The sequence below is a fragment of the Leiobunum rupestre genome, chromosome 6 (assembly GCF_980474605.1).
Source record: "Leiobunum rupestre chromosome 6, qqLeiRupe1.1.hap1, whole genome shotgun sequence".
Classification (NCBI taxonomy): Eukaryota; Metazoa; Arthropoda; class Arachnida; order Opiliones; family Sclerosomatidae; genus Leiobunum; species Leiobunum rupestre.
This window is the reverse complement of record NC_143389.1, coordinates 55,012,660-55,026,717: the sequence shown is the minus strand read 5'-3', so window position 1 is coordinate 55,026,717 and position 14,058 is coordinate 55,012,660. Positions and strand designations below refer to the sequence as shown.

Below are 14,058 nucleotides of genomic sequence, written 5' to 3'. Positions count from 1 at the left end.
ACAGTAACTGACCAGTTTCTGAAATTTACGAAAATTACAGCTAGGCTACTTTGTTTTTGAATGGCTTATCAATTTATTTTGTCTCATTAAGTACTAGAAAGTTAACACATAAATTTTTACAGAAAAAAACATTTTAATTATACTGTCTTTATTGTCAGATAAACTACAAATAATTGAATAATACACTTTTAAAAACTTTACAAATTTTGGGTTCAGTTTTGGCATCAAATTATAGAAATTAATTTCACATGATTATTTCTAATTTTTAAAACCATCCATTTTTTATGGAAGTATTTAGTCGTTAAATTTCATTATCTTAAATCCTATTTACACGTCAAACCTTAAAATTGGTTTATAATATTAGCTAAATGGAACTTTATATCGATAGCTAGGTTCAGATTGAGGGAAATTTCCCTTTTTTATACTTTTTGGGTTCTTCAATGTTGTGGGGAGCTTCGCTAAATTCTTCCAACTCTTCCCCGGTGTCTGAATCATTAATCAGTTGAAAGTATTGTTTGCTGCGACTAGGCCACAATAAGTGAGTCATGGTAGCGTAGGCCAGAAAGTCGGCGCTCGAAGTAATACCTAGAAAAATGAGTAATTACAATAAAGTTAAAAGCGGCACTTCTACATAAGTAACGATAAAATAAAATCAAAATTCCACTAATTGTCAAATAAAAAGTTTCAATTAAGTTTCATTGTATTTATAAAACTTAAAACTATACAATTAGTGCAATTTTGATTTTATTTTATTGTGTAATTTAATTCAAAAACTAAAGCTAATTTTACCTAGTAAGAGTTTTTGTCTCCATAGTGTAGAAACATTTAAAGCTATGAGTGCAACCATTGGTAGATAGAAGAACCAAACAAGAATTCCAGCTCCAAAATCCAGATAGAACCTTAGTTTAGTCTGATCGTTTTCATCGAGCATTGTTGATCTCAGTTCGTACAGAAACCAGACCATTATGATCATTCGGAAAATGAGGCTAATCCATCCGGGAATCGTCTGGTATTCCTCAATGTCTTCGATGACATCTATTTCAGTCTAAAGGTTAAAACATATACAGGTTTAGCAATGCTTTCGAGGTAATTTAAATGCAGTATTTTACTCTATTCCATATGGAGAGTAGAATGTTGATGCAAGTATAAATGAGCCATAGGCAAAATACGATAGCCTTCCAAGTAACTTGGGGTCTGGTAATCGCCCATCCCTTGGCCAGCAGTAAGAGCAACAGCATGAATAGGGATTGAGATATCAAGTAAATAACAGTTCCAATAATGTCCAGGGTTTCTACACCCACGCCGTTCACGGCGAAAGTGAATTTGTGCACTAGTTTGCAGAAAAAGCCTAACAACTGGGATGTCAGTGAGAGAGTAAAGAGGCAGGTGAGGAGATGATGATAGCGCATAGTAGCGTAGATTTGAATTCCAACTAAGAAAATGTATATAGCAAAAAACACCAAATAGATCTCCACTGTGTCCTGTAATTATATTTTAATATTAATATCAGAATATGTACTGTTTTGAAGAAATAAGTTAAAAAAAATATATATTTACTTGACTTTCAAAGGAGAATTGACACTCAAATGGATTGCTGTTCAGTTTAGCAGGATTTCCATTGACTAGCCAAATATCATATTCTAGTTCGTAATTGAACGTAGTTGACGATGTCCAATTACAAAACTTATCTCGGTAACAAGCCACCATACTCACATACCAAAATCTAGAGTAGAAAAATATCTAAATTAAACAAGACTATCCTTATATCACAAGGCATAATGAATGCGCCTATGCAGTGTAAATGACCTTGCTTGAAAATTGTCATGTACAAAATATGTAAACTGGTTATCTGGAACTAGTTGAGAAGGTGCATCCTCATCTTCGCAAATTTGTCCTTTTGGGCAAGGAATTCTTCTGATGAAGTCTTGAGTACCATCTTGGTAGCACCGTTTATCATATGCTACTGTGTTGATTTTACTAAACATTTTTCGGCAAGCTTCATTTTTTTCTTCGATACTACGGTTACCATAATACTCTAAGAAGTACTCCCTATCAACAACTATTAACGTGGCATACGTTTCATTTGTTGGGGCTTTGCTCTTTAAAGATTTCAACGTTATGTTCCCGTAGATATAGCCAAGAGTATTCGCATCATGTAAATCTGTTTTCTGAAAGCCAAATTTTGACAAAAAGTGAAAGAATTCACCACTTTTCCAAGTTCCTTTTAAATGTAAACAGTCGACCGGATTGTGAAAACTTAATAGTATCATTGAAAATGTTATTAGTTTCCCTATGATGGTATTTCCTGTAAACACTGACATACTGAATAATAGGTTATGGGTAAAAATAATTTTCGAAACTATTTCGTACAATATAATGGAAAGGGATAACTAGTCCCCTACAATAGTTTCACAAATATAGGAAGAATTCACATTATAAAAATTCACAATGGATTCTCAGCTGACCATGGGGCGCAGCGGCACATTCCAAACAGACCAAACGGCATTCGCATCAGATCAAAGGATTAAAAATGCGAGGGGGCAATGCAAAGGGGGACGAAATTTTATGAATGAGAAAGGTATCGCGATGGTCGTTTGGTGACGGGGAAATGTCCGTTCGAGTCATTGCTCTCAATCGATGTGCATTTATTTATGGGAAAAATGTTTGAATTTTTAAGTAAATCATGATAAGTATTAAAAACCCGCGAATTATAATATTTCTATTCGTGATAAATTAGTTTTTTTGTTTGCCCAGTGTTTTAAAACCTTCAAATTTAAAATGAGTAACTGCCCATTTCCCAGCCTTGGTCAATCATTATCTTTTGTTTTCATCTTTCGATTGTGAAAAGCTTTGTCCAGCAAAGCCTTGAACAGAAATGGCTTCAAGCTCTGTTTCCGAATTTATGAGAAGCGCTTTGGTCTCATGGGTATGATTATTCCTTCACTAACTATGATAATGATTAATTATAAAAAGCGCGGTCATTAAAACATTTCAACGCTCTTAATCATGTTTGATTGATATTGGTTTATTAATAGCGCTGATATTATTAATCTAAGGTTTGATTTGCATATAGTTAGTGATTATAATATTAAGGTGTTTAAAACTAATCATTGTTTGATATTCGGTTCTTTACTGTTTATAGGTCAAAGTGATTGAAGGAGAGGGATGTGTTTTGGATTATAAAACTCTGTGTAACGGAGCAGCCTTGAATAATATCTGGCGTCAAATGTAAGTTTCTAATACACAAACTTGAAATATAATTTTTAACATGCTTTAATTTCATGAAAAATTAACATTGACAGTGATCCAAAACCGCCTCATCCTGCAACTATCAGCCGTAATGCTGATGACATGATAAGCAGAATTAGAAATTTACACTCCCTTTTGAAAAATATCAAAGTATTCTACGAAGTAAGCTGAATTTTTTATTTAAGAAAATCAAAATAGATATATTGGACTAGTTATAATTCATAAATTTTAGGAATTGGGACAGTTTGTGGTAATGAAAATGCCAGACATAATTAGACTGGGGAAAAATCCAGAAGAAGGTCGGTTTTCAGAGACATTCTTTCTATAAGTGTAAATTTTTGTCTAACTAAATAAACTATCTAGATGCCAGCTTGGATGAAATGAATGCCTTGTTGCTTTTAATTTTGGGGTCTGCGGTTCAATGTGATCAAAAAGAGGTTTTCATTGAAAACATTAAAAAGCTTGATCTGGAATCGCAGCACTCCATTGTAGAGTGTATAAAACAAGTAAGCCTTATTTATTCCACCAAGTTAAACTTAGAACATTTTAGTTAACGGAAAAAATGGTTAATTAGGTTAACCAAAATCCGGAATCCACTTGGGCATTAGGTTGGAATGAATTATGTAGGCTCCCTCCCAGTGACCAAGAGAAAATGTATTTCATTTTGATCCAAAATGTCAAGAGATTAACTGATGAACGGGACGATATAATTCAGGTACATCAAAGATTAATCAATACTGTTGTATTTGATAATTACCCCAAAATTTATATAACAGAGAATGGTAAACCTTGTGCTGGAACACGAGCTCTGCAATTCTCTTGATGACGACAGTAGCCCCATTGATTCGGGACTTCTTAGTCCTAGTTCCTATTCTAGTCCGGAAGGACCCAGACTTGTTGTAGAATTGGCTGATGCCAAATCTAGGTTGAGGAGGCTCCTTCAAGAACTGTGAGTGTGTGTTTTTTTTTAATAAATTTATGAGGGTAAAATTAATTTTCCGGATAATTTAGAGAGGAGAAAAATGAAGTGATTGATGAACTTAAGGAAGAGCTAGAGAAACATAAAGATAATGCCAATAGACTTCGGCAAGAGGTCTTTACTTTATTTCATTTTCAATTCTCTGAAAAAAATTCCTCAGTTGAATTTCCATTTTCTTAGAACTTGGAGCTAGTTCAAGACGCCCGAACAGCAAAAGCTTACAGGGATGAAATGGATATATTGAAAGAAAGGGTATTCCAGCCTTCTCTTTCCCATTTTTCACATTGCTTTCTGAAATTTCTATTTGTATTAGGCATAATATTTGGTTTTGTTACTTTCTGTGGGTTTTTTTTTCCATTCTTAAATTCCCAAAATTTATTCAATGTAAATCCGGTCAGGTTCATAAAGTTGAACGCCTTGAAAGTGAAATTCAAAGATATAAGGATAAAATGAACGAACTTGAGTTCTGCCGGTCCAGGGTTGAGGAACTCAGGGAGGACAAAAGGATCCTGACAGACACCAAAATAATGCTGGAGGAGCAATTGGACAGTTGTAGGAAAAGAAATGACCAAATTCCGGATTTAGAGTCCGAGCTGCTCAAGTTTCAAAGCAAGACGAACGAACTTGAAATGGTATGGCATTGTGGTTTTATTTATTCAAAATTTAGATTGTTACCATGAGTTAAAAATATTTTTTTAGATGCAAGCCAAAAATAAAGAAGGGGTTCAAGTTTTACTAGAAGAAAATGCTAAACTTCATTTTGAAAAGAAGTCTTGCTTGGAGGAGCTCTCATTACTGCAAACAGAACTCAGTAACTTGAGATGTCAAAATAACATAGGTATTATCCAGTCTTCCATACTCTTAAATGTGGTAGTAATACCAATGTTTACTGAAATAGGCTCCGTGATAAATCTGCAAGATCAACTCAATATGGACGCCCAGTCTAGGGTTTTACATCTTGAGCTGGAAAATAATAAATTGAGGATGGAAATGGAGAATAGCAAACAAAATACACCCGTTGAGGAACGCAATAATAAAGAGCTTGAGTTAATGAAGGAGCTTGAAGTGTGCCTTCAAAAAGTTTCGACGTTAGAGATGCGGGTTAATCATTTTAAACAAGAGGAGGAGGAGACGAACAAGAAAATGATATCTCTCGAGGATAAAAAGAAGGCACTTGAGTCAATAATCCAAAGCTTTGAAGCCCAAATAAAAATCTTGAAGGTTGCACGATTGATATTAAGTTATTCTTTATTCAGTTTCTGTATTCAGCTAATTTAAACTTAATCCTATATTATAGGCCAATGAAACTAAACACCAGGCTACAGAACAACATGTTTCTAGTTTAAATACTGAGAACCATTTGCTTCATCGTACTGTTAAGACATTACAAGATAAGTTAAACGAAGCTCAACAGGAAATGCTCTCTTTAGAAAATGAAAATTTGAAACTCAACACAACCTTGGAAAGTTTCAAGCTCTCTATTCGCAAATATCACGATTTAGAGAAGGAAAACACCAATTTGGAGGCTGATAACCACAAATTGGAACAAGAAAAGAAACATTCGGAGAAAGAGATTAAACGCTTGAGAAATGCTGTTGAGGTATGCAACTACTTGGAATTTGAAACGAGTTTTGGGTTGATACATTTTCAAAATGATCTAGATCAAAGATTCTACTATAGAAGAGTTGTCCTCGCGAGCTTCGAGTTTAGAAAGGGAAAATAAGCAGCTTGCCAAAGAAAGAGAAAACCTCAGTTACATAACCGTTAGAAGTAGAGAGCAGGAGAAGGAGAATAGGGAATTAGTACAACAAGTTACGCTAACCAAGAAAACTTTGGCAGCCTTAAGACAGGTACCATAGGTTTTTTCATCTGAATTCTGCGTTTGTGAAAAGATTCCAATTGCTTTCCATCTTTACATTAGGATCTTGTTAGTGAGAAAATTAGAAACCAACAGGTTAGCAGTGAGATTGATCGTCTAAATTTGCTCCAACAGGAGAAAATCAAAGAGGATAAAGAGTACACTGATATTTTATTAATAACAAATGCTTTAGAAGTCCCAAGTTTATTTTGATTGTGTTTGTTTGTGTATTGTAGAGTACAATGTCCAGAACTAACAGATGGAATAGTGCCATCATCTGAGGAATCGTATAGCAATAAACTAAAGAAGGACCCATTACAATCTAATGAAGATCCAGAGATTCAATCCATTGAAAGCGAAGTTGAAAAGCAAAAGAAGGAAACTTTGCAACCCAAGGAAATTCCATCTTTAAAATCCACTATTGCTAGTCTAGAGAGGAAGGTGAATAACCTAGTGTTCAAAAAGATTGGCTGCTTTAGCAAAATATTTCAATGACTTTAACCATTTTCAGTTAGTTTTATTGGATGAAGAAAACCGCAATTTGCGTAACCAAGCTTCTACTTTGAAGGACCAAAATGCTGCGTTAAATATGGACGCTGAAGTTTTACATCAGAAACATTCCTCTCTTAATAAGCAAAATACTGAATTACATTCCAAACTTGCCAAATTGGAAGTTGAAGCTTCTTTGCTTAAATCACAAAATTCCTCCCTGACTTCTCAGAACACTAATTATCAATGTCAAGTGGCAGCGTTTGAAGATAGGGTCAAACTAGTTAGTTTAATATTATTCTTATGTTAGAAATTCTGTGGAAATGTAACATTTTTACTGCCTTGGCTTAAAGGGAATATAACCTCCAACAAAATACTAATCAGCGCCAAAAGTCATAGAAGGGAATGGCCAATATTTGAACCTAATGAGGTGACAGAAATATTAGAGGTTATATTCCCTTTAAAGAATTGTAGTTTGTGAAACTGAAGTTGTCTGTGGTAAAAATGTCTTGTTTGATAGAATTTTCTATATCTATAGTTCCTATATTAATTTTATTACTTTAAAAAGCTTCAAAGTAGTATTACTGAACTGCAAGATATTCAGAAATCATTGCTGAATGACCATGAAACTCTCCAAAAGTTGCATAATCAACTTACTTTGGAATATGAGAATTTGGCTGCTAAATACACCACTCTGAAAGCGCAACAAAGGCAGTTGAAAGTCGAACATGGCGTTTTACAAGTAGGATTATCAAATAACATGCAGCTTTGTTTTGGATAGAAGCTTATTTTAGGGCTTTCTTTCAGAATAAATTTCAAGCGGTTTCAATTTCTCAAGAAGAAGTCAATAGGTTGAGGGAAGTACTTGATGAGAACCCAAAAGTCGATCCGAAAAGTCTGCTTTCATTGAGACAACAACACACGCAGCTCAAAGAACATTTCAAAACAATAAAAGAAGAAAATGAAAAGTTACAAGTGGAAAATAAATCATTGCTGGAGTCCAAGAAAGCTTTGAAAACAGAAAACAACGAATTTAAGTTAAAGTACACTAAGTTGCAAGGGGAATTGGCTGAGTCTAAGGGGCACCAAACTTCTTTGGATGTTGAGCTCAACAGGTTGAGCAGTGACTGCGAAGTAATATGCAATATATGTAAGCTTCATTCTTTCTTATGGGTACTAATTTTAATACTTATAGCGAACTCTCTTGATGCAACAACACATATCTAGTCTTTTAGCTGAGTACCACAATCTCTTAGAAAGATTCGTTGAGGCTCAGGAGGATAACTTTCAAGAGAAAAATTATTATTTAGCTAAAAAGTTGAAAGATTTGAGTTGGCAAAGGAATAAACTGGAACAGAAGTTCTTAGAAACTGCTGAACAACAAACAAAATACAGTAGAAGGTGAAAAATTTATATTTCTTCCTATGAATGAGCTCAGTTTTATATTTAATTTTAATTCCAACAAGGACGCCGCATCAGTCATCGTCAGCCCAAAGTATGAGAAGAACAAAATCTCAATTGTTGTCTAATTCAAAGGTAATGTTAGGTGTGGGATGGAAATATCCGTAGTCATTTAGTAATTTTCTGCAATTTAATGTTAGATTGGCTCTGGAGAATTCAAAAAAGACCTTCCTGGAAAGGAATTAAACAAAAGAAATGTGGATAGAAGTAAATCATCCATTTTATTCCTGTTTGTTTTAGTTTGTGGAAAACTTATTTTTGTCATTAGGGAGCTATAATGGTTTTGGTGAAAATGATGAAATTCCCGTTAGAGATGTTGGTCCATTAACACCCGAGGATTCAAATGCTAATATCAATACTGTAATTTTTATTTAAATTTTTAAACTTTTTCTCCAAATTTTGAATATTTTGCTAATACTTGTCATCACTTTTTCCAAAAAGAATATGTTGCCAACAAATGAAATAAGTAGCGAAAACAGCAACACTGCAAATAATTGTCTTCCATCATCAAAAATTCCTCATTCGACATCAGTAGAGAATTACACAACCGTCAACTTCATTACTAACATCAGTCCAGAACATCTCTCCAAACAGCAACAACAGGGTCAAAGCGGCGGTAGCGGTAGTCAAGGAAATAGTCCCTACCATCATTCCTCCAATAGGCCAGCCTCAACCATTCTCTGCGGTTCTAGCGATGGTTCCTCAACACCCGTTTTTGGAAGTATTATGCCACGTACTGGCCTAAGATGTAGCCGTAATTTTGGTAAGAACCATCCAACCCTGGCCACTAATAATTTAAACGCTGGAGATTCCGATGAAACTCATTCTGTCGCGACAACGCCCAAAAATTCCATTAGAAACGAGCAAAGACATAGCTCTCCATCTAACGGGAACTCTCCCTCCACGAAGGATAAGAGCAAAAGTTCAGTTTGGTATGAATATGGTTGTGTATAGAGAACTAAAACCATTCGCGTAGACCAAGTGACAGTTTTTGGAAATGTCACAAGTTCATAATCATTCTTTGTTAGGTTTAAAAAATAGTCTTTATTTACACTAAGAAAATTCCATTTCAGAGAAGTCAAATTTAAAGATTATTCATTTATATAATAATAGGATATTTCTATTTATTGAAAACAGTATTTTTAATAATTCTCGGAAGTTAAAGGATGCGTGGCCAGTGGCCTAAAAATCGAGTTTGGCTTTGAAGGAAACGCTTTTGAGTGGGAGGGGTGTTGTTTTTGAACCAACAAAGAAACATGCCTTAAGTTTTAAAAAAGAAATAAGTTTGACATATCAAATTAAAAATGGGCTTGAAAATGCAAATAATGTAATGCAAAAATATACAAGTGATAATTTTATAAAATCCTCGGTAAAGTTAATGAGATCCTATCTTTACCCGAAATATTTTCAATCGAGCCAACTCGAAAGCCTCTTTTTACAGAATGAAAGAGAATTTCATTTTTACGCACGGTCAATTGCATTTTCTTATTAAATTTCTTTTCAAGCCTATTTACTCAATACTCTTTATTCTTCCAATATATGGCTCTACCTCCTTTAAATAAAAATTCACTAATTTAAGTTAATATATTGCAATAATAGTATTGACATCAACCTGAAATTAACTCAAAAACAAGTTCGTTGTGGGCTGTAAAAATAGGTTCGCATAAGCCATGGCTGACAACTTAAGACGTGGTTTCCTGTATGAAAATCTCAGGATTGTCCTTAATATAAATAAAAAACTAAATACTTGGTTAAAGGAACTATAAACCTCATTTATGCATTTTGGGTAATAGACCCAATGATGTAGTTCCCACATATGCCGTTTGGTGCTATGTAACTGCCTGGTAATGACTGCGAGGAGTATCCTGTTTTCAGCTTATTTTTACTGAAGCCAAAGCTTATTGAAAATTGAAAGGTTCCCGAAGTAAAAATAACTTAAGAAAATTAAATTAATTATTGAATCCAATTAATATTATCTTTGTTTCTGAAGGTATTTTTTTATTAAATTTGAAACAAAAAATGCCCTAATTATCACTAGCAACGTAACCTTTAGTCATTCTGGACTCCAAGAGCTTCTCCTCAGTAGCTGAGGTTTAGTTTTTCAACTATTTAGATGAAGTTTAAAGCCCCTTTAAACATGATTCCACCTCCTGAACTTAATTTTAAAAGTAATATAATACTAACCTCGAACAGTAAGATCTACCCAATTTTGCCTTTAAGGCTATGTAGACGAAGCTAAAAGCCTGTTCAAACCTTTCATCTCCAAAACGTAATAATAAAAATAATAAAATACCAACCCCCAACAGGAAGAACTACGCAACTTTGGCATTAAGGCTATGCGAATCTAAGTGTACTGTGTTAGAAATGAACCCGTTGACATTTTAAGTGAAATTCTATCAAAAGAAACCAAAATACTCTAACTCTTTTGCATGAATGTGTGTTACATAAGAAATTATCATTGAAATTATTGTATAAATTACACGTATAAAGTAATCTTTCCATGTCTGTCTATAAAAAAATACCTAACAATTTAATCCCCTTTTGGCAAACATGATTGTAACCTCACATTTGTGGGTTTAAAAAAAAAGTCCTGGTAAAAATTTTCCCCATTTGTACGACCACAAGTTTAAAATTATGTGTCACATAATTATATACTTATGGTATAACTTATACCACTGCCTTGCTCTACATAAAATACCGCTATCTTTAGGAAATTTTTAAATGAGCTCAGACTTAAAAATTACCTTCTGGTATTAAAAAATGTTAATTGGTGGGATTGAAAATAATCCCTGTAACCGTAATTAAATTGATCAAATTGATTAGTATATTAAATTTACTAAATCTAAAGAATGGTGGTATAAAAAAGCAATTGCCTCAATGAACCAGTAGCAATTAGGAATTGTTGTTTGTCAATCCTATAGGTAGTTTTAGATCCTGCTAAGCTAAAATCACTGCCTTCTTTGAAATTTCTTTGGCAGTACACTTAATTTAAGATATTAAAACATCAAAGATTGGAAATTTTTAAAAGACAGAAAAATATTAGTTGCGCGTGTCTTTAATAACCAAAGCTGTATAGTTTGTACGAAATGTAGTTGACGCTTAGATATATTATGTATGATTTTCTTCCACCCGGTAGAGTGTTAGTACTGCATAGGGATTTTTAATTTGTAAATAGATGAAAAAAACAAGTGTAATTAGTGTAATTTATTGCGCTTATTGGTATAGAAGTTCCCACTATTTTGTAGCACAACATGGTTCCTTTTAATTGTATCAGGAAAAGTTTGTTTTCATTTAGATCTCAAAATTCTACAGGAAACATTTTCTCTCCCCATCCACCAATTCTAATATAAACTATTTGACTCCTTCATGGTTGTGCATCTATAAAAGCATTGTATATTTGTGAAAGAGAAACAAAAAAAAACCCAGTTATATAGTAAATACAAAAATCTATAATCACATAATTGTTGAAAATAGGTCTAGCATAATGAAAAAAATGGTTGGGCTAATTTATGTGACTAAATCTTTTGCATTTTTGGGTTAAAATGCATTTCCATAAGTAAAGAGATATTAGATCTCTAACACAGTGCAACAAAACAGCCTTCTCATAGTTTTAGCTTTTTTTAAATGTGATTACAATGGTGTTATTAGTAATTTTAAATGCGTAATTTGGGTATGATCTTATTATCCATTTTTAGAAATTAAGTTGGTTAAATCTGTAAAATAAACTTAATATTGAGTAATTTTAGCCCAGCTTAATTAATTCTATTATATATATAGAAAAATTACAAGATTAGTTGAGAATAGAACGGTAATAAATTTAAAAAATAGTTATTATTAGAAAATTGTAAGTACTCCTTTTTACTACAAATTACGCATTTAAATCTATATTTACGACGGGCATCATGTTCTTCCTGAGAAGAACATTAAACGTTAAAAATAAATGTAGAGAAAAAATCTTCCAAAATAATTGTGCCTGCGTCAAATTAATTTTAGCGACAGTCGGTATTTTTAACCCTTTGTACTCTTCTTAATTTTATTTTAAATAATTTTTAAAGGTAATTTTAACTTTCTTCCAATACAGTACATAATTCTAATTCCACGTGACAAAAATTGGCACACACAACATTTTTAAATCAATTTTCTTAAAAATTAAATTCTTGTGTATGTTTTGTTCAGCTTTTTTTCGTAGTCAGATTTAGCTGGTTTCCGGTGACAATATCAAAATCCAGTAGAGTTTCTGCTTTAAAATTTTTAACGATATTAGCTTTATTTCGTTTAAATATAATTGTGAGTTTTCGAGGGTACATTTGTACCCCTCGTTTTGTGATTTTTCGATCTATTTTGTGTTTTCGATTTCAAATGAATATACTTTCTGTATTTTTAGTTGTAATTAAAATCAGAGAGCTAAGAATTACATAAACAAGTTGACAGTTTTTGTTATTTTATCGCGTAACTTACAAGGAGACATCCCGAGGTGAAGTGTAACCCACCGATTTTGTTCAAACTCGGGGGATTGGTAGACCTTCATGAATCATGAAAAATCCTAGAGGGAATTTATTCAATAGAGTATTATCGCTCTGTACCTTTGGACTATGGCCGCCATTTTGAGGGCAGTTTTTTATCTTTAGGAAAACAGATGGGTGACGTCGACATACGTCACGCCGATATAACTCTATGAGCAATCGTTTTGTCATGGCAACGGAAAATAAATTTATAGGGAATTACATGACCTTGATATCTCATTTTCAATTTTGGCGATCAAGGGCCTAGAAGTAGTAAAACTACTATAGGTTATAAAGTCAAATTTATGAATAACGATGAGGTAACTCAGGAAATAATAGCGATACCCGTTATAGTTCTCGGGGGCTGCCAAATTTAGCCCCTTTATTTCTCAGAACCGTCCAAGGCGGCTAGTATAAAAAATACATCGATACATAGGGTAGGAAAATCTCTCTGGATCGCGATACCCGTTATAGTCCTCGGGGGCCCACAAATTTTGCCCCTTTATTTCTCAGAACCGTCCAAGGCGGCTAGTATATAAAAATACGTCGATACATAGGGTACGAAAATCTCTGGATCGTGATACCCGTTATAATCCTCGGGGGACCACAAATTTTGCCCCTTTATTTCTCAGAACCGTCCAAGGTGGCTAGTATACAAAAATACGTCGATACATAGGGTACGAAAATCACTCTGGATCGCGATACCCGTTATAGTCCTCGGGGGCCCACAAATTTTGCCCCTTTATTTCTCAGAACCGTCCAAGGTGGCTAGTATACAAAAATACGTCGATACATAGGGTACGAAAATCTCTCTGGATCGTGATACCCGTTATAATCCTCGGGGCCCACAAATTTAGCCCCTTTATTTCTCAGAACCGTCCAAGGCGGCTAGTATAAAAAATACGTCGATACATAGGGTACGAAAATCTCTCGGGATCGCGATACCCGTTATAGTCCTCGGGGGCCCACAAATTTTGCCACTTAATTTCTCAGAACCGTCCAAGGCGGCTAGTATAAAAAATACGTCGATACATAGGGTACGAAAATCTCTCGGGATCGCGATACCCGTTATAGTCCTCGGGGGCCCACAAATTTTGCCCCTTAATTTCTCAGAACCGTCCAAGGCGGCTAGTATATAAAAATACGTCGATACATAGGGTACGAAAATCTCTCTGGATCGCGATACCCGTTATAGTCCTCGGAGGCCCACAAATTTTGCCCCTTTATTTCTCAGAACTGTCCAAGGCGGCTAGTATATAAAAATACATCGATACATAGGGTACGAAAATCTCTCTGGATCGCGATACCCGTTATAGTCCTCGGGGGCCCACAAATTTTGCCCCTTAATTTCTCAGAACCGTCCAAGGCGGCTAGTATAAAAAATACGTCGATACATAGGGTACGAAAATCTCTCGGGATCACGATACCCGTTATAGTCCTCGGGGGCCCACAAATTTTGCCCATTAATTTCTCAGAACCGTCCTAGGCGGCTAGTATATAAAAATACGTCGATACATAGG

The 14,058-nt window shown here is 34.3% G+C and overlaps 2 protein-coding genes across 3 annotated transcripts; one reads left to right on the top strand and one right to left on the bottom strand.

The window, feature by feature from the left end:
* Positions 1-141: 141 nt before the first annotated feature.
* Positions 142-2,510, bottom strand: LOC149942643 (transmembrane protein 145). The gene is made up of 5 exons (XM_090179830.1): positions 1,807-2,510; positions 1,558-1,723; positions 1,110-1,481; positions 790-1,045; positions 142-585 (listed from the first exon to the last, which is right to left on the bottom strand). Exons 1-5 carry the CDS (start codon positions 2,319-2,321, stop codon positions 395-397), a joined length of 1,500 nt encoding a protein of 499 aa, XP_090035956.1. The 5' UTR covers positions 2,322-2,510; the 3' UTR covers positions 142-394.
* A 64-nt stretch (positions 2,511-2,574) lies between these two features.
* LOC149942642 (uncharacterized) lies at positions 2,575-12,459 on the top strand. 2 transcript variants are annotated; one of them, XM_090179829.1, is made up of 25 exons: positions 2,575-2,926; positions 3,143-3,228; positions 3,303-3,411; positions 3,482-3,548; positions 3,613-3,755; positions 3,824-3,964; positions 4,026-4,198; positions 4,261-4,342; positions 4,409-4,480; positions 4,627-4,860; positions 4,928-5,066; positions 5,127-5,449; positions 5,526-5,828; positions 5,890-6,078; positions 6,150-6,244; positions 6,323-6,527; positions 6,598-6,858; positions 7,144-7,317; positions 7,383-7,709; positions 7,771-7,976; positions 8,042-8,111; positions 8,177-8,243; positions 8,305-8,396; positions 8,478-8,799; positions 10,343-12,459. In XM_090179829.1, exons 1-25 carry the CDS (start codon positions 2,876-2,878, stop codon positions 10,366-10,368), a joined length of 3,957 nt encoding a protein of 1,318 aa, XP_090035955.1. In that variant the 5' UTR covers positions 2,575-2,875; the 3' UTR covers positions 10,369-12,459. The 2 variants fall into 2 exon arrangements, with proteins under 2 accessions (XP_090035955.1, XP_090035954.1); XM_090179828.1 differs by having other exon boundaries at positions 2,576-2,926; positions 8,478-12,459.
* Positions 12,460-14,058: the final 1,599 nt, after the last annotated feature.

Excerpts from the sequence above, each read along its gene's own strand:
- LOC149942642 (XM_090179828.1), top strand. The coding sequence starts at position 2,876 with ATGGCTTCAAGCTCTGTTTCCGAATTTATGAGAAGCGCTTTGGTCTCA. Across the intron at positions 3,756-3,823 it reads TTGTAGAGTGTATAAAACAA|GTTAACCAAAATCCGGAATC; the intron begins GTAAGCCTTATT and ends ATGGTTAATTAG. Across the intron at positions 4,861-4,927 it reads AGACGAACGAACTTGAAATG|ATGCAAGCCAAAAATAAAGA; the intron begins GTATGGCATTGT and ends ATATTTTTTTAG.
- LOC149942643 (XM_090179830.1), bottom strand. The coding sequence starts at position 2,321 with ATGTCAGTGTTTACAGGAAATACCATCATAGGGAAACTAATAACATTT. Across the intron at positions 1,724-1,806 it reads CATGACAATTTTCAAGCAAG|ATTTTGGTATGTGAGTATGG; the intron begins GTCATTTACACT and ends TTTCTACTCTAG. Across the intron at positions 1,482-1,557 it reads AATTCTCCTTTGAAAGTCAA|GACACAGTGGAGATCTATTT; the intron begins GTAAATATATAT and ends ATATAATTACAG.